This window comes from Rhinopithecus bieti, unplaced genomic scaffold, assembly GCF_001698545.2.
Source record: "Rhinopithecus bieti isolate Rb0 unplaced genomic scaffold, ASM169854v2 scaffold_33652, whole genome shotgun sequence".
In the NCBI taxonomy this organism is placed as follows: Eukaryota; Metazoa; Chordata; class Mammalia; order Primates; family Cercopithecidae; genus Rhinopithecus; species Rhinopithecus bieti.
The window spans coordinates 663,976-683,981 of record NW_016814761.1 but is presented as its reverse complement, the minus strand read 5'-3'; the positions used below and the strand labels follow the sequence as shown (position 1 = coordinate 683,981).

At 54.0% G+C, this 20,006-nt stretch overlaps 1 protein-coding gene across 9 annotated transcripts in view; it reads right to left on the bottom strand.

Annotated features, from left to right (window-relative positions):
• Positions 1–20,006, bottom strand: part of ARHGEF10L (Rho guanine nucleotide exchange factor 10 like) — a 182,103-nt gene that overhangs the window by 115,086 nt on the left and 47,011 nt on the right. For 8 of the 9 annotated variants that reach the window (XM_017852046.1, XM_017852048.1, XM_017852050.1 and 5 more), the window contains exon 2: positions 4,618–4,697. In XM_017852046.1, the coding sequence (XP_017707535.1) occupies positions 4,618–4,654 (37 nt within the window). In that variant the 5' untranslated portion in view covers positions 4,655–4,697. Of the gene's footprint in view, positions 1–4,617; positions 4,698–4,776; positions 4,799–20,006 lie in introns of those variants that run through there. The other variant, XM_017852047.1, reaches the window with a different exon arrangement.

Below are 20,006 nucleotides of genomic sequence, written 5' to 3'. Positions count from 1 at the left end.
CGGTGTGAGTGGGTGTGGGGGGGGTGTGGGGGGGGGGGGGGGAGGTGTGTGGGTGGGTGTGTGGGGGTGGGGAGGTGTGTATAGGTGTGTGTGGGTGTATGTGGGTGTATGTGGGTGTGTGGGTGTGTATGTACACGCACACGTACATATGTACAAAGAATCTTCTGCTCATCCCTTGCTCCCTCCACTCCAGTCACATTGATCTCCTTCCTGCACCACAAATGTGCCAGGCGTGCCCCTGCCTCAGGACCTTTGCACTTGCGGCCCCAGGGCCTAGCACGTTCTTCCCACGAGTATCTTCTGCTCTCCTCTCTTTCAGGTCTTTACTGCACATCACCTCTCTGCATGTTGTGGCATCTCTACTGCACGCTGCCGCAGAGACCTGCTGAGACTCCCAGTTTGTCCTGCCTACTTTACCTTTCTCTATGGCTGTTGTCAGCATATGATGCTATATGCTATTTATGTTGATGTCGCTCTCCTCTACTCAAATATAAGCTTCACGAGGGCAGGTATTTTTGTCTGTTTTGTTTGCTGTTGCATCCTCAGCATCTAGTGCAATGTCCAACATATAGTAGGCACATGATAAGCGTTTACGAAACACACACACACACACGCACCTCTGTTGTCATGTCTATGGGTGGCAATTTTCAAAGTTTAAAACATAGGCTGGGTGCTGTGGCTCACACCTGTAATCCCAGCACTTTGGGTTTGGGTGCCTGGGGCGGGAGGATGGCTTCAGTTCAAAAGCTTGTGACCACCCCAGGTAACATGGTGAGACCTTGTCTCTACTAAAAATGAGACAATTAGCCGGGTGTGGTGGCATACACCTGTAGTCCCAGCTACTTGGGAGGCTGAGGTGGTGGGATCGCTTGAAGCCAGGAGTTCAAGGCTGCAGCGAGCCATGATTGTGCCACTGCACCCCAGCCCGGGTGACAAAACGAGACTCTGTCTCAAAAAAATAAACAAAAGTAAAAATGTTTAAATAATTTTTAAATCAGCTGGGTATGGTGGTGTGTGCCTACAGTCTCAGCTACTCCAGAGGCTGAAGCAGGAGTTCAAGGCTGCAGTGAGCCATGATCACACCACTGTACTCCAGCCTGGGTAACAGAGCAAAATCCTGTCTCAAAAAAATTTGTTTAAATTCTGGAATAAATGACCACAAAGTCCCCACCCACTATTTTGGGGGTACCAGATACAGGCTCATCCTGACTTGTACCGGGCTTTCTTAGCCTCTCAGCACCCCCCGGTCCTTGCCCGAGTGAATCTGCTGGGCAGGGAGTGGGGGTGGGGTCTCCCTTTATAAGTGGATGGTGTCACTGCAGTGACTAAGGTTTTAGAGTCAGACCACCTGAGTTCAGCTCAGACTCCAGCTCACCCAGGTACCAGCTGGATGAGTGTCGGGTTATTTGACCCCCTCCCAGTTTCCTGATCTGTAAAATGAGGACAATAATAGCAACTACCTCACAGGGTTGTTGGGAGAATGGAATGAATGAACATAAAGAAAGCGCCTGGTGCAGGGGGTGCTCACCAAATGTTAGCTATTCTTACGATGATGATTCTGCTTACCATTATCACCATCGCTATATCATCACTATCATGTTATTAACACCATTATCACTGTTATTATTATGATTTCAGCCTTGTCATAGCCCAGTCCCTGCTGCTGGGTGAGAAGGGCAGTCCTCTCCAACTCACAGGCCAGGCCCAGCCTCAGGCAACCCTGCCCCCAGCCATGTCTAGGGACTCAGGTCACTCCTACACCTCCTCTCTCTCTGTCACCCAGGCTGGAGGACAGTGGCATGATCACGGCTCACTGCAGCCTCGACTTCCTGGGCTCAAGTGATCCTCCCACCTCAGCCTCCCAGGTAGCTGGAACTATAGGTATGCGCCACCACGCCCAGCCAATTTTTTTTTTTTGCATTTTTTTTGTAGAGACAGGGCTTCACTGTGTTGTCCAGACTGGTCTCAAACTCCTGAGCTCAAGCAAGGCTTCCCAAAGTGCTAGGATTACAGGCGTGAGCCACTGTACCTGGCCTACACCTCCTCCCTTTAAGAGTACAAATAGCGGCTGGGCATGATGGTTCATGCCTGTAATCCTAGCACTTTGGGAGGCCGAGGCGGGCTGATCATGAGGTCAGGAGATCGAGACCATCTTGGCTAACATGGTGAAACCCCATCTCTACTAAAAATACAAAAAATTAGCCGGGCATGGTGGCGGGCACCTGTAAGTCCCAGCTACTTGGGAGGCTGAGGCAGGAGAATGGCGTGAACCCAGGAGGCGGAGCTTGCAGTGAGTCAAGATCGCGCCACTGCCCTCCAGGCTGGGCAAAAGAGCAAGACTCCATCTCAAAGAAAAAAAAAGAGTACAAATAGCTTCAGTTACGCATGCATGCAGTGAGCAGCTCCCAGCATCCAGTGGGCAGGGAGAGGGAATGAGAGGTAAGACACAGTCCTGGGGTCCGGGGGTGGACTGTGAGCTCCCCTCTCGAGTTCAGTGTGAGGCTGGCAGTACAGAGCCAGCAGGAGAAAACCTAAAATCTCAGAGACTGAGACGGTGCCAAGAGAAAGGGGCTGGGGCTCTCTGGGGCTTCAGGAAGGGCTTCGAGGATGAGGCTGCCCTTGCACTGAGCCTTAAAGGATGAGGAAAGGCCTGACAGGCTCTGACTAGAGCGTGGATTCCGGGCAGAGGCCACAGCAAAGACAGAGAAGAAACACCAAGAGCCCCGGGGCGCTGAAGACACACGCAAGGATGAAGAAGGTCGCTCGACAGCTAACAAGGGGCGTGCGGGAATCCCCTACTCAGGAATTTGGATTTAGTTTGGGAAGGTAATGGGAAGCTCTCAGAGAATGAGAAAATGGTAAAGAGCTGGGTTCACCCACATGATACTAGCCAGCAATATTAGAAAGAGCTGGAACAATAAATATTTGTCAAATGTTTGCTGAACAGAACAGAATTGACTTAGTCATAAATTTTTTTTCTCATTCCCCATGTTCAGGTTCAGGCCTCTTGGTGGGGAGGGGAAAGGGAACAGATGCCCATGGCAGCAGGGGCAGGATGGGGCAAGGCCATGGCCGTGCGTGCTGGAACCCAAGTCCCCACTGTGAATTGGGAGGTGAGATGTGCTTGCCCCTAGGTCCCCTTCTATCTTCCCCCCAGGCAATCAAGCATTGCTCCTTATCAGAAGGAAAACTCAGGAGGCCCAGCCCCGCCCAACTGAGAGCTGCAGGAAGCCCTTCCTAACCGCCTGCATGGGTGGTGCAGCCAGAGCTAGTCACTCATGCCTCTGATGTTCCTGGACACACCGGGTCCTTGTGAGAACCAATACAAGCGAGTCCAGGAGGCAGGGGACCCTGGGAAGCCACCCGTCGCCACAGAGAAGACAGGTCTGCTGTGCTGCTCCCCACCCCGCACCCCAGAAGAACCCCGAGGTTCAGGGAAGAGGAGATGCATCATTTGGCTCTCCCAGGGGTGCGGGCACATGCTGTCTGTCCTGCCAACACCCACGATAATGCGCACTTCCATCCGTGAGCAATTGATTACCCCATGCCCATGCCTGACAGATATTTAAACCTTGCAACAGCCCGGGAGAGGGTGTCATTGTCCCCATGTTTACTGATGATGAAACTAAGCCACAGAGACAACATGTCACTTAACCAACCCCGCAGTCTAAGTGGCAGGGTCGGGCTGATTGCAAAGCCCTCGCTCGTTACCATCTGCAATTCTGCCTCTCTCATAGTGGTACAAGAGGACAGGAAGCTGCCGCTGTGGGTGAAACAGCCCCGGGCCCAGTTCCTCCCAGGCGGGGCCTGGATTCCACCTGCAGCATCTGAGGCCCCAGTGCCAAGGTTGCCAAATGAAATACAGGACACAGACTTGAATTTCAGATAAACAACGAATAATTTTGTTAGTATAAGTATGTATTTTTCTTTTATTTTTTCAAGACAGAGTCTTGTTCTGTCACCAAGGCTGGAGTGCAGTGGTGTGATTTCAGCTCACTGCAACCTCCATCTCCCAGGTTCAAGCAATTCTCCTGCCTCAGCCTCTCAAGCAGCTGAGATTACAAGTGCCACACCATACCCAGCTAATTTTGGTATTTTTGTAGAGATGGGATTTTACCATGTTGGCCAGGATGGTCTCAAACTCGTGACCTCAAGTGATCTGCCTGCCTCGGCCTCCCAAAGTGCTGGGATTACAGGCGTGAGACACCATGCCTGGCTGTATTTTTCTTTTACTTTCTCTTTTTTTCACTAAATACGGCAACGCTACCACTGTTCGATGGCCTGACCCTATGGTGCAACCCTCTCCCCCAACCTCAGTTCCTCACCCCTGATTTATAAGCTTCAGCCTGAGACCCCCATGTGTTCACCTCTCCAGGGGATCTCAGGGAGACAGGAAAAGGATTGACCCTTGCCCAGAGCCTCCTCCGTGAGCAGAAAGTTACTTCTATTTTGTAGACAAGGAACATGAGGCAGAGGACACGGCCCAGGCAGGGCCAGCAGCCAGCAGAGCGGACTTCCCACCCGGCGCCACGCTGCTCCAGAGCAAGGCCCTCTGCCAGCCCCTGCGGCCCCGTTCTAAGAAGGAACGAGAGGGACAGGAAGCCCTGGGTACGGTACCTATGGCAGGCTCTGGAGGAGGGTTGGAGGAAGCCATCAGACAAGGTCCAGCTCAGACCAGCACCGTCCCAGCTACACACCTGTGGAAAGAAGACCAGAAATTGCATTAGCTGGAGTCAGGGCTGCAGTTTCAGCCACTGAGACGAGTCACTGGCTCACCCTGTGCTTCAGTCCGGTGGCTCTCAGACAGATATTTCTGGGCAGCCCCAGAAAGGCCCCAGCCTCCACCCTTCATAAATCATTAACCCATAGAAACACGAGCAGCTGTGCAGCCCAAATCCCTGCAGCCACAGACCTTCCTGTTGCCAGTGCCAAGGGACCTGCTGGGTGTCCCTCCTCATCCCCTCTAGCTTACAGGTGAAGCTCTGGCCCCAGAGTCCAGGGTCATGCTCAGTCCCCCACCTTCCAGGAATCAGATCATGCCTGACTGTCATAAATGGGGCTGGATACTTCCTCCTCCTGGCTGCCCAGGAAGCACGGGCTCCGCTCCCTTAGGTCTGCCTGCTCCTGCCAGTCCCTTCCTGTGGCCCTACTGAAGGCCACTCTCACTCTGCCTTTCCCTGTCCCGCCCCATGGGTTGACCAGCAGGCAGGAGGTAACCTGGCCTTGGCACATGAGTGTGAGGAAAGCAATGGCTCCAGAGGCCAATGGCGCAAGACAGGGACAGAATCCCAAATGCTCAGCGCGGAGGCACAGTTCCTCCTGGCCCAAGGTGGCACCGCCCTCCCCTCACAGTGGGAGATCACATAACCAAGAGGCCGACACCTCCGCCTCCAGTGGGCTTCCTGGGCCCTGGAGCCAACCCTGCCCCAGCTCCCTACTGTCACCTTCAATTGTGCGCTGGGAGCTGTCCTCCTAGACATCCTGTGGAGGAGGAAATGCACCCTGGAGGGAAAGCAGCCAGCCCTCTGGTCTAATCTGCCCAGGCCACAAACTGGCTGTGTTCCTGTTTTCGTTTCCATTCCTAAAGGCTTTATTTTTATTAAACTGGCTTACTAAACAAAAATGAAATGCAGGTTAATGGCAATATTAGTAATAGTAGACATTCTTGCATTGCCAACAACATCTCAGACATAATTTTAAGCACTTTACAAATATTAACATCTATTAGTCCAAATTATAAATGAGAAAATGAGACCAAGAATGGTTAAGTAACTTGCCCAAGATCACACAGGTAGGAAGAGCCAGGGTTCGAACCCAGGCCATGGGGCTCTGGAGTCTGTGCTCAGAAGCAGCCACTACACTCTAGCACCTTTCAAGACTCAAACGATACAACAGGTAGACAATGAAAAGTTAGTCTCCAGGCTGGGTGCGGTGGCTCACTCCTGTATCTCAGCACTTTGGGAGGCCAAGGTGGGCAGATCACTTCAGGTTAGGAGTTCGAGACCAGCCTGGCCAACATGGTGAAATTCCATCTCTACTAAAAATACAAAAATTAGCTGGAAGTGGTGGCACATGCCTTTAAACCCAGTTACTCAGTAGTCTGAGGCAAGAGAATCGCTTGAATGTGGGAGGCGGAGGTTACAGTGAGCCAAGACCGTGCCACTGCACTCCAGCACTCCAGTCTGGGAGACAGAGCAAGACTCTGTATGAAAAAATTAAAAAAAAAAAAAAGTTAGTCTACCTCCCATCCTGGTTGCCCTAATCCCCCAGTCCCTCAGAAGAGATGACTGTTACCGACTTCTCAAGAATCCTTCCAGAACTTTCCCATGCACGGGCCAACTTGCATATCTGCAGATATGCCTTGTTTCATACAGAAGGAGCACACAGCACCCACTGTGCTGCAACTGCCTTTTTAATTTAAATCTCAGTGATGATTTCAGAATACTACTAATACATAGAAATTGATCCCACTTTTTTTTCTTTTTTTTTTTTTTGTTGAGACGAGTCAGCGCTTTGGCCCTCCAGGCTGGAGCGCAAGTAGAGAGCGGATCTTCGGCTATCGAGCTGGCCTGAGCTCCGCCTCCGAAGGGTTTACGGGTTTATGCCATTCTCCTCCCTCAGCCTCCCGAGTGGCTGGGACTACAGGCGCCCACCACCTCACCTGGCTAGTTTTTTGTATTTTTTTAAGTAGAGATGGGGTTTCACTGTGTTAGCCAGGATGGTCTCGATCTCCTGACCTCGTGATCCGCCCGTCTCAGCCTCCCAAAGTGCTGGGACGCCACTTTTTTTAACAGCTGCATAATAGGTTTGGTTTTGCTTTGATGTAGGTGGGTTTTTTTTTCGGTGGGGGTTTAATTTATATAGCCCCCATCGATAGGTACTGAGGCTGCTTTGGTCTCTGTTTCCCAGGTTGGAGTGCAATGGCACAATCACGGCTCACTGCAACCTAGAACTCCTGGGCTCAAGTGATCTTCTCGCCTCAGCCTCCCCAGTAGCTGGGACTACAGGTGCACACCACCATGCCTGGCTAATTTTTTAAAATTTTTTCTAGAGATAGGGTCTTACCCTGTTGCCCAGGCGGGTCCCAAACTCCTGGGCTCAAGCCATCCTCCATTCTTGACCTCACCAAGTGCTGGGATCACAGACATGAACCCCGACGCCTGCCTGCATTTCTCACTGTGACTGATGATACCAGTTACTCTCTGCTAAGCGCGTGACTGTGCCTTTTAGATCCACACTGAAAACTCTCAGGACTAAACTGGTACTTCAGCAAAGGGTTTTGGAAAGCAAACTAATATGTCTGCAAACCCCTTTGCAACTTGAAAGATCAAACAACAGCTGTACAGCTGTCCTGCTACACAGCCCCCTCCCAGTGGGCTCATTCAAAACCCCTGAGGTCTGCTCGGCCTTTCTCTGAGGGCTCTGGTGCCCCAAGAGCTCCAGGAAGGAAGCGGCAGAAAGACCTATACCCATTTTACAGAAGGGAAAAGGGAGTCTCTTTGCCCAGCCTCCTGCCCAAATTGCTCCTTAAATACAATTTGATGATACAGAAGAGGCAGCTTCTTTACCCTGGGGCCAAAACCTAGGATCCTTCCCTCCCAGAACAGAAAGTCCAATGTCCTCCCCTTTCTTCACCCTTCGGGGCTGATTCCTGCCCTCCCCTCCAAGCGCAAGCCTTTCCCTAGAAAGGAAGAGAGATACCAACATGTATGAAGCCTGACATTTTATTAGCATTATTCCATCTAATTCTCATAACACCCCAGCTTACGGATGAGGAAACAGAAACTCAGAGAAGCAAATATTTGCCCTAGGTCACAGAAGGAAGAGGACAAGGTGTCCACACTAGGATTCCAGTCAGCGAGCACCGACCCTAAAGCCTAATCTCAATTCTCTAATCACACTGCCTCCCTAGCCTTTGGGGCTGGAATCTGGAAGGTGTTTGCTACAGACTAATGCAGGGCTCTGAAGTGTCAGGACAAGGACACAGGCCAACAGGTCCTGCCCATACTCATAGACCTATGGCGACCATTTTGCACACACAGGCCGCTAGTCTCAGAAGGATGTGGACAAGGGAGTAGGGATGGCTCACAGAAGCCCACTGCCACCACTACAGATCCTCACGGGGTTAGAAAAGAGTTCAGGTACCCGATACCACTAAGGTTCCACTCAGCAGGTATGAGACCTGGGATGAGTTAATCCTACCTCTGGACCTCAGTTTACTCATCTGCAAAATGGGGATTAAAAAATACCCACTTCGGCCAGGCGCGGTGGCTCAAGCCTGTAATCCCAGCACTTTGGGAGGCCGAGACGGGCGGATCACGAGGTCAGGAGATGAGACCATCCTGGCTAACACGGTGAAACCCCGTATCTACTAAAAAATACAAAAAACTAGCCAGGCGAGGTGGCGGGCGCCTGTAGTCCCAGCTACTCAGGAGGCTGAGGCAGGAGAATGGCGTGAACCCAGGAGGCGGAGCTTGCAGTGAGCTGAGATCCGGCCACAGTACTCCAGCCCGGGCGACAGAGCGAGACTCCACCTCAACAAAAAAAAATAAATAAATAAAAAATAAATAAAAAATAAAAAATACCCACTTCAGGCCGGTCGTGGTGGCTCACGCCTATAATCCCAGCACTTTGGGAAGCCGGGGCAGGCAGATCACTTGAGGTCAGGAGTTCGAAACCAGCCTGGCCAATATGGTGAAACCCCATCTCTACTAAAAATACAAAAAATTAGCCGGGCACGGTGGTGCATGTCTGTAGTCCCAGCTACTCGAGAAGCTGAGGCAGGAGAGTCACTTGAACCTGGGAGGTGGAGGTTGCAGTTAGCCAAGACTGCACCACTGCCACTCCAGCCTGGGTGACAGAGCAAGACTGTCTCAAAATAAATAAATAATAACCATTCTCATCTTTTTTTTTTTTTTTTTTTGATGGAGTCGTGCTCTGTCGCCCAGGCTAGAGTGTAGTGGCGTGATCTTAGCTCACTGCCAGCTCTGCGTCCCAGGTTCACGCCATTCTCCTGCCTCAGCCTCCTGAGTAGCTGGGACTGCAGGCGCCCACCACCACGCATGGCTAATTTTTTGTATTTTCTAGTAGAGACAGGGTTTCATGAACCATGTTAACCAGGATGGTCTCGATCTCCTGACCTCGTGATCCACGCACCTTGGCCTCCCAGAGTGCTGGGATTACAGGCATGAGCCACCCGCACGCGGCCCATTCTCATCTTTAAAAAGAGAACTAATAAGCATCATGGCGTGTCAGAACCAGAAAGTAGCTCCAATATGGCGGTGTTACTCTTGCTTTTGCTTTACAGAAGTGGAAACTGAGTCCAAAGGAGGAGGACACTGCCCACAGCGCTGTCACTCTCCAGGTGGTGACAGCGAAGGCCATGGTTAGAGGATAGGATTTGGTGCCAGGATGATTCAGGTTCAAATCCCAGCTGTGCCACTTGCCACAGCAGCAGTTAATTCCTTTCTCACTGGGATGGTGGGAGTAAGACCAGCACCTGCCTCCTGAGCATCCTGTGCTCATGAAATGAGGACCCAGCAGTGGGTATGACGAATTCTACACTCCGTGCCCTGCACAGAGTAAGCTCTGGGTAGACAGGGACCTCTGTTACGATGGGGACCCTATCCAGGCTATGTTTGGGGGATGGGGTTATAGGAGATTGTCTTCTCTTGGAGGTCACCTTTTTAACAATGACCGCCAAACCCAAGGGACAGGTGGACACTGAACAGCTCCCCTTCCTGCTGCTGTGTGGAATGGCTGAGGAGGAGGCAGCGCTCAGACAAGGAAGAGGGGAGGCCCCAGCTCCTGACTGCAGGGTATGCCCACCAGAGGCCCGGAGCAGGTTAGGCTCAGTGACAGGCCACCCAGAGCAGCCCAGCACTGGCACCTCCTGCTGCCCTCAGCTGCCCAGCCCATCACAGTAGGTGTCTTCCCAGCTTGGCTAATTCAGTCAAAGTGCTTATCAGTTCCCCTCCCTCTAGCGTTCAAAGACCATCTGTCCAGAGGCCCCTCTAGGAAACCCTCCTCCTGCCTGCCCCTGTCTCACGCTGGGCCCCCCAAGACTATCTCCCATCCCTTACCCATCAAGCTGCCCCATCCCTCTTCCACCTGAATGAGGCCTGGAGGAAGAAAACACCTGGGGGCCCTGAAAGTCTGGAAGGCTGAGCAAGTCATGCCTTGAGGACAGGGAAGGCCGGCCTCTCTCTCCAACAAGGTCCAGGCAGAAACTGGGGAAGCAGCAACTGGGTTGCTGGGCTGAGCTGGGCAGCGGCCACCCAGCCCTGCCCAGAGAGAAACAAGAATCGGTTCTGGCCCAGGCACCCTTGTCAAGCTCTGGCCTCGGAGGCCCTCTGCAGGGTCCACCTCCTGAAGGAGAAAGAAGGTGGGGAATGGGGGGAAAGACTAGGTGCTTGGGCTGGTCAGGACCGGAGCTCCTCCACGTAGCTGTGTTCTCTGAGAGGTCGCTCTGGCTTTCAGCCTCATTAGACACATGCTAGGCCAACCCGCCTGCCACCTCTGCTGCCACAGAGACACTCCACAAACACACCTGCCACATCACCTTGTTGCTTCAAACTCTTCCCCATCACTGTCAGAATGGAGCCTGGGTCCTAAGCAAGGCCCTCCAAGATTCGTCCCCTCCACTGACCTCTCGGGTCTCAGCAGCTCCGGGCCTGGACTAGAACTCTGCTCTGGCTCTCATGAATGGCTTTCAGCCCCATGACCATGCCACCCAACCTGTTTCACATCTCCGGGACTTTGCTTAAGCTGTCTGTTCCCTCCACATGGAATTCCCTCTCACAACCAGCAAGCAAATTCCTATTCAGCCATCAAAATCCAGCCCCATTTCTCCTCTACAAAGCTTCCTTAGACCCATTTCACACAGTGGTTTCCAGTTGTGAAGCTTTTTAAAAATACTTATGTCCCAGGCTCATACCCGGAGATTCTGCTACAGTGGCTCAGAGGTGCAGCTGATAGGGGGTCAACAGGCTCTTTTCAAAGAGCATGGGTGGTGCTGGGACACATACATGCCTGCAGGCACAGCCCCATTATAACTGTTGTCCTCCCTAAGAGCCTGTGACCTCTCTGGGGCCACTGGGCTTCTTTCCATCTCAGCATGGGTAGCACTGGGATTGGCCGGGGGCACACACTAGATAACAGCTTGTGACCCTCCCTTGCTTGGGACCCACCCAGCATGGAACCAAAGGGCATAGACCAGGAACCCATGAGGCTGGGACATCCCTGGACTGGGGGAGCTGCTTGTGTGGGGCTTCAGCCCAGAGGAGGGGAGAACAGATGGAAGGTGTGGTACAAGCCCTCCTGGTGTCCTCTGCCTGTCCTGAAAGCCCAGGGCCCAGAAGGAAGAGATGGGGATGCAAACTGCACAATGGAGCTGGAATAGGAAGTCGGGTGGGGCCTCCTGACAAGAAGAGGGCCCACGGCTCCCCCATGCAGGGCAGCAAGATGCCCACAGCTCTTCTCAGATCAAAGGGCCACCTGGTGGAGAGTCCGGCACGGGGAGAGAGGAGCTGCCTTCAAGAAAACACAGGCGGAGCTATAGCAGGAGGGGCACAGGCAGAAGAGAGGGATAAGGTACGTGGACAGGAACCCGGCCTCAGTATGAAGCCAGCCCAGACAACGTTCATCCTCTGCTCTCCAGCAGCGCTGCTCCAAAGCAGGCACCCCTCAGCGCCTCCTGTACTCACCTGTCAGGTGCAGGTGTAAATAAGATGACATTGGACAATGCTGGTAGGTTTGTAATGAATGTCAGTTTCCTTCCAGAGTTCCTGCCAGTCCCTGAGGACCAACAGCATTTTCTCATTTTACAGACTGCTAAACTAAATCTAAGACAAATGTATTCCACCAGAACACCAGGCCTGAGATCACAAAATTTGAAATGACAATAGCTGACACCTCCAAGCACTGTGTGAACCGGGCCCCATACTGAACATTTTAGTTTGCATCTCATTTGATTCTCACAGCAGATGAGGAAAACAAGGCTGACAGAGACTGAGGGGCATCCCCAAGGCCACACAGCTACTGAGCCCCTGGGAGCAAAAGGGCAGGACCCTCAGGCTGGTCCCAGGCCCAGGGTGGAAAGGGGAGTAGGGGAGTGGGTAGGTCGGGGAACGTCCTCCCAGACCCTCCTCAGCCATGCAGGTGCCAGAGCTGCAGAACCTGGCAAGGAACCACACACCCCAGCTCCTCCCTCGCCCACCTGATGGACACTCAAAGGGCTTCCTGAGGTGGGGGTGACTCCAACTTCCTTTCCTCTTCACCAGGGAGGTGGGGGGGGCTCTGAGAAGGGGGCCTGCCTAGCTGGGGCAGGGGCCAAGTTTGGTCAATGGCTGGAGCCTCAGACAATGGAGACTCTGTCCTGAGCCCAGAGTCGGTGGCACCCGCTCTCCCTCACTGACCTCTTAGGGAGCCCCTGGTGAGGATCCGCAGGCAGGAAGAGTGGGGAGCACTGGGGAGGGGGCCCTGGGAGTAGGTCTCTGTGGGAAGGAGCTGACCTTGAGGCCAGGCCAGAGGGGACCCCTGGGGGCTGTTGCCTGGGAAACCAGAGCCAGCCTGGAGAAGCGGGCTGGACAGCGTGGGAGGGGGGCGGCCCAGACTCTGTCTCTAGCCTCCCTCCTCCCCTCCCCTCCTCCTCCTCCTGCTCTTCCTCCTTCCCTCCCATCCCCCAGACACATTAACCCCTTTGTCCCCAACAATCCAGCCCAGCAGGAGTGAAGAAGCTGAAGTGCTGGAGGAAGCCACCTGCCATCAGCTGAACTGACCCCCTTCTTCTCCAGAGAACCCCAGACCCTCAGCCCCACATCAGGGGTGTCCCTGCGATGGGGCACTGTGGCTCCCACCTGGAAGCCAGAGAAGGGACAGCAGTTGGCATGACACAGACTCTGTGCCATCACCTCGCCCATTCGAGCCTCAGTTTCCCCACCTACAACAGGGATGCCCGCCTCCCAGCCGCTGAGTGTCCCCACTGCTGGGCCCTCGCCACTCAGCATGAGAGTGTATTTAGGCTGCAGGCAGCCTGAGAGGCGGGTTTCCTCACCTCCTTTTTAGACACAGAGAAGTTGAGGCTCAGATGGGGAAGGGACCTACCCAAAGCCCCCCCGGGAGGATGAGGCAGGCAAGGAAAGGGAGGTCCGTGTGCATCCCTGCAACCCAGCAGGTGTACACAGACGGAAGAATGGCAGGAAAGAGCTGGGGTTCAGGGAAGGGCACTGCCAAGGGAGACAGTAGGTGTCGGGGGCACACACAGGGGTGTCTACCGCTCCCCAGGCGTCAGGGTGGAGCCAAAGGGAGGGGCAGGGTTGCTCCTGCTACACCTCAGGGCTGAACTAAAGCCTCCAGGGGGCCAAGGTGAGGTGCAACCTTTGGGGACTCTGTGACCCCAGTTCACCCTCCTCACCTCCAGGGGTCAAGCTCACCTCCTCCTGCTTTCCCAAAGTAAGTCGCTCATCCCGTCACTCCCTTCCCCGCTCAGCCAACATCTCGCTGCACACCTACTGCCTGCCAGGCCCCAGCTTGGCACTGGGGACAAAGAAACAAAAGAGTTCTGGGTTCCTGTCCTCAGACAGCAGCCACAGGAGGCCAGCGGGTACAGACCCCAAGGCAGGGGGTGGGCACAGTGTCCCACTTCCAGATCAGAGCCCAGGCAGGGGCCCAGGAATCAGGCATGTGTGATCCTGGCTCCACCGCTGGCTTAGGCTTCTTAGACTCGCTTAGCCATGTAAGTAAAAGGGGGGAGTGTGCAAGGAGGTGAGGCTCTCTCGGGTTTAGATGAGGAACCAGTAAGGTAATAAACTTGGCCCAGCTCTGGGCAGGAACTCACCTAAAGCACAACAGAAGGACGGCAGGAAGGGGCCTGCACCACGCTCTCCATCAGTCGCAGGTGGAACCCAACCCATAGTTAAACTCTCCATGCCTGCAGTTTTCTACCCTGATATTCCCACAGGGCCCCATGGAGAAGGGGGCTGAGAAGGGCGTCCCAGGCTCCCAAAATGAACCCAGTACAAGGCATTCTCCTCTGCTGGTGCCCTGGTGGTCTCTCCCAGGCTGCACCCTCCCGCATCGAGTGGATTGACCCCCGCAAGCAAAGAATTCTGGCTGGGTCAGGGAGATGGTTGTGCACAGCTGGATCTCAGAATTGCTGCCCACTGGTGACCCCTGCCTTTCTGAGTGGGATTACCTGCAGGGGTCCCCTGCCCATCCCATCACTGGTCTGCAGGTCTACAGATGGTGACTGGAGGAGCCCCCCCAAACTGGCCTCTGAACTGATGCCAGAATGGGATGAGATGGGGTAAGGAGGGCAGGGAGGAGTGTTTTGCATGGTACAGGGATGTCTTTCTGGGGTAGAAGCCAAGGCCACCAGGAGACACAACTCCTCTCTACTGGATCATTCCCAGCAAATAGAAATACGTAGCCAGACACCGTGGTTCATGCCTGTAATCCCAGCACTTTGGGAGGCTAAGGTGGGTGGATCACTTGAGTTCAGAAGTCCAAGACCAGCCTGGCCAATGTGGTGAAACCCTATCTCTACTAAAAATACAAAAAGTAGCTGGGCGTGGTGGCGTGCATCTGTAATCCCAGCTACTCGGAAGGCTGAGGCAGGAGAATCACTTGAACCCAGGAGGCAGAGGCTATGGTGAGCCGAGATTGCACCACTGCACTCCAGCTGGGGGGACAGAACAAGACTCCGTCTCAAAAAAAATCATAATAAATAAATGAATAAATACACTGCGTTACTGCTCATCTGATCCCATACCATCTCCACCCACTACCCCATTTCTCTGCTCCCCTTTTCAAGACTTCCCCGAGGAGTACCCATGCTCCGCCTCCTGTCCGTCTCCCATTCTGTGCTGAGCAACCAAGTGTGTCCACCGCTTTGCCGGCCAGCTCATGAGGTCACCTGGGGCCCCCACTACACCGGTTCTGATGGACACATCTCGGTCCCCATTCTGCCTGACCTGCCAGCTGCTCCCTTCTTTCACTTCTCGCTCCGGCTCCCCTTCCTCTGCTCTACCTTCCTCCCTCCAGGTTGGCAGTTCCGAGGTTCAGGCTCCACCTCGGCTCCTCCCCAGGCCACCTGGACCACCTGGCTCACTTCGTGGGTCCTGAGCCATGGCCATAGTGATGCCGCCAGCCTGTCCTGCCCTTGAACTCCAGGCTCCACCCCTCTGCCTGCTCTATGTCTTCACTCAGTGATCAATCAGGCATCTCAGCCTTAATGTGCCCTTACCCACCTCCTGATCACCACACTGCCGCGAACAAAGAACCCTGCTCCTCCCAGTCTTCCCATCCCGCTTGCTAGCTCCATCCCACCAGCTGCTAAGGCCAAAACCTTGGAGTCATCTTTGACGCCTCTGTCTCATACCCAGGGCCTACTATCAGCAAACCTGCTGGCTCTACCTTCAACATACGCCCAGAATCCGAGCTCATTTCACCCTCTCCACTGCGGCCCAAACCACCATCACCTCTCACGTGGGCTATTCAAAACGCCTCCTGACCAGTCCCTCTGCTCTCACCTCTACCCCTGCCCTGACATGTTGTTCTCAACACAGCAGCCAAGTTCATCCTCCACTCAGAGCCCTGGAATGCTTGCCTATCTCATCTAAGGAAGACCAAAGTCCTCGTCTTGGTCTTCGAGGGCCCACATGTCAGAGCCCCCACAACCTCCCTGACTTCATGTCCTACCTCTCTCTACACAGTTCACTCTAGTCACTACCACCTTCCAGCTCCCTGAATGCCCCAAGCACATTTCTGCCTCAGGGCCTTTGCACTTGCTGTTCCCTCTGCCTGAAATGCTGTTCCCCCAGGTACCCACACACTGCTGCCCTCACCTTCAGGGCTCTGCTCCAAGGTCACTGTATCAGAGGCCTTCTCCTGAGAGCCCACGCACATCCCCTGACCCAGTGTCCCCATTGCCACAGGATTTAACACCTGCAGCAACTACAAATTTTAGCTATTTATCAGTTTCCTCCTATAAGAATGTGGACTCCATGAAGGCAGGACTGTGACCACTGTTCCCCACTCTTACCTGCACCCACGGCACAGGCCTGACACACAGGCGACCCAAGGCACAGTTGCCGAAGGAATGCAGAAATCCCTGGTCCCAAGTTGGGCCCCTGGGGAGGAGGCAGCCACAGCTGGGCCCCTCCCTTCTGAAACCAGCCTGCACCCAGGACAGCTCCTCCCCAGTAAGCTTCACAAACAGATTCACGGCCAAGTTGCAAAGGGGCAGTTCCCCAAAACCAGAGTGGAAAGAGGTCTGGGGCCGATGCCAGGAAATGACGAGAAGGGGAGGAATGGGACAGGGCCAGAGAAGGACTTGGACTGTTTTTAAAAACTCTCTCCCAAAAAGACCACATTCTTCCTCTGGTGAGTCAGAAGCATGTGGCCAGGCAAAGGGGACAGGACCTGCGAGCCTCTGCGGCTGCCACTGTCATCTGCTACTAAGCAGGCAGGCACATACCCCAGCCTTTCCCACGGGTCAGGTGTGAGGCCCTGGCATCTATTCAGCTTCCCAGAGTAGGAGCAAGGCTGGACACCGGTGTCCCAGGTTGGCAGGCCACAGACAGCAAACCAGGCCTCCCTTTCAAAGCCCACAGGGTCCCATCTGGCTCCAAGCCCTTTCTTCAGGCCCAAGCTCTGACTGGCAGGGAGGGGGCCATTCACTCTGTCCCACAAGGGAGCTCTGGGCAGGAAAGAAATAGCCTTTGCAAAACTCAGTAGAAACAGCTCAACCCACCCAACCAGGGCAGGGCAAGCGGGCCGGCAGAATCTGAGGTCTCCTGAAACGCAAGCCCAGCACGGAGCCACAGGACACCCAGGGGCCCTCAGCCACACAGCCCAGGATAGCTCTGGCTGAATTCAGAGTAGCCAGCACTTAAGATTCAAACCATGCCCCTCAGTGATGTGCTGTCCTCCCCAGAGACGGGTGTGAGTGCAGTTCCAGCTGTTCTGGGGCTTCTCTGGAGGGAGTTGGCTCTGAGCACTGCTCCAGGCCAGGAGACGTGTCTGGTGCCTCCTCTAATCCTCCCACCAGCTCCTCCAGGCGCAGGGCCAACCCACAAATGGCAGGCACCTGACCCCGTTTTACAGAGGAGGAAACTGAGGCTCAGAGAGGTAGAGAGATTTGTCTAAAGCCAAGAATCTGATCCAAGGTGGATCCATGATTAGACCCAAGGTCTTTCAGGTGTGACTGGAAAGGTCCATCAGGATCAGGCTAGTGGGTCCATCCCACTCCCTTGCAATTAACTTCACCATCTGAGAAGATGCAGCCTGGGGCTGTGGGAAGGGGACAGGGGAGATTGGGCTGGAGGTGCTGGGGGAGGGAGAGCAGGGAGGGATGACTTCAATCATGAAAAGGATTTGCCCTGAGTCCTGCTGTCCTGGGTTGAGGTCAAATCTGGGACCATGATCCCCCCAGAGAACTGTTCCCAAACACCCATCCTCTTTCCCTATCAACTTTAACAAGAGCCAGACTGCTTCTGACCAACCCTGCGGTGCGACTTACGAGGAACCAGACAACGCGGATGCTGCCCACAGCCTGGTCCTAAACTCCCCCTAGTATTCCTTCTGCCTTGGCATGGAAGCCACACTGGGTGCAATGAGCTTCAAGCCCCCTACTGCCGACATCCTGCAGGCAGAGACACCGCTGCCTGTCCAGTGAAAAACGGGACCACTCTACTCCAGGTCATTTCTGCTCTGAAGCAATCTCTGGTCCTGCCAGGGTGCCCTCCAGGTTCCCCTTTTTGCCACATCATGCCCTGGATATGAATTTTTAGAATGAGCTCTGCGCTTAATCCCAGCGGAGGCCAGCTGTGACACAGATGCCATCCACTGCTCCGATCCCTGGTTTCCTCTTCCATACAATGACAACTATAAGAATCACCATGACACAAGGCTGTTCTAAGGATTAAATGAGATAATAATTCTCAGAAAGTGCTTCACTGAGAGCCTGGAACACAGTAAGTGTTCAATACATGTTTGTTGAATGAATAAATGACTGCCTACTCCTAAATGAACAGCAGCACTGGCCTACAAGAAGGGGTGGTGTACCAGGCTAGAGCTGAAAGGTCCTAGAGCTCCCCGTCACTGCCCTCCAGGAAGGCACTGCCTGCCTGGATGGAGAAGGCAAGGCTTAGGGGGCAGCCCCTCCCACAGTATCTGACCATGCAGTACCCGTCCTCACTGGGGAAGAGGAGGCCACTGAAGTGCTCCAGGAAGCCATCAGCTTGGCCCAACACTGAGCACCCAAAAGCCTGCACCCAGCCCCTCCCTCTTTTAAAGTCGAGATTCCAGGGAAGAGGGTCAAGGTCAGGAAGGGGGAGGATCCAAAAACGAGACAGCAAGGCCAGAGTTGCCTTAGTTGGTGTGAAATGCAGCAATGACCAAGCTCTGTACATGATGCCAAAGAGACATTCCAATTCCCTGCATCCGCATGGTCAGCACAGGGCCAGCTTGGAGCCATCTGCAGACACAGCCACTTCGAGTAAAGCACTCCGGCTGGAGAATCAGCCCCAGGAACTCAGGTTCCACTTCCTGACTGGACCTCAAAAAATATTCTGCTAGGCTGGTCGCAGTGGTTCACGCCTATAATCCCAGCACTTTGGGAGGCCAAGACACGTGGATCACTTGAGGTCAGGAGTTTGAGACCAGTCTGACCAACATGGTGAAACCCTGTCTCTACTAAAAATACAAAAAAGTAGCTGGGCGTGGTGGCACATGCCTGTAATCCCAGCTACTCAAGAGGCTGAGGCAGGAGAATTGCTTGAACCTGGGAGGCGAAGACTGCAGTGAGCCGAGATCACGCCATTGCACTCCAGCCTGTGTGACAGAGTGAGACTATGTCTCAAAAAAAAACAAAAAAAAAGTCTGCTCGATTTAGGAACAGCAAACCCCTCCAGGCAGCAAACCTTCAATGATCTCCTAGCATGTCCCCAATGTCACTTGACACAGGAGCATCCCAAGTAACCAGCAGAAAGAGGCCAGTGGCCTGGGAAGGTGGGATCAAGGGCTCACTTCTTGCAGGCTGCCAGCAAGCATAACAGGTGCCCGAAAATGCTAGCTGGAGGGGCGAATGCACAGATGGCCACCTGGACACTGCCTGCCAACACTGAGCCTTTGCCAGGTCTATCCAAGGTCGTCCTGTGGCCCGGTTCTTTGTCAGAGGACGAGGACACAGGGACACCATCTGCTTCCAGAACAGGCTGCAAAGCAGGAAGAGAGTGATGGCGGTCACATCTTCCACACATGCTGTGTCAGAGTCGAGGTCTCCAGACTCCCCGCTTCCTCACTCTGGACACTTTTAAGTTCAACGGCATTCAAGAGGGTGACAGAAAAGCCAGTCTTCATCCCTTGGGATCCCTCTGCCATCCAACAACCCCCCCTACTCGTTCAGCAAATCTTGATTGTGCCCCGGGAAGCACTCGAGGTTCTGGGATTTGCTGATGAGCACTTGGTCCCCTGGTCATAGGTGCTGTGAAGTGAGGGAGAATACTGGGGCTGAACTGAGGTTCAAGAGGACAGTTGAACATCTGGACTCAACTCTCCCAGGTATGATGCTGGCCATGTGATGACTGGCCCAACACTGCATCCACACAGAACAGGGCGCAGGAAGACCCAGCAATGATCCACTTCATTCCGCCAGGGGCCCTGCTTCTCTGTGGCCTGGACGAGGTGCACAGCTGCTCCGGCCTCCAAGGGCCCCTCCACATCCCAGAAGATGTTTGCATTTTATGCCAAACCAGATCACTGATGCTCCCAAGGTACATGGGATGTTGAGGAGGGAGATAGTATTGGATTTCAAAATTTCCATCCCACTTTAATTTATAGTTACAGCTGTATAGATCTATAGGAGGCCATGGTTCTCAACCGGGGGCTATTGTGTCCCCAAAGGGACATTTGGCAATGGCAGGAGACGCTCTGGTTGCCACACTAGGTGGGGAGTGGGGACGCTACTGGCATCTGGTGGGTGGAGGCCAAGGAAGCTGCTAAAC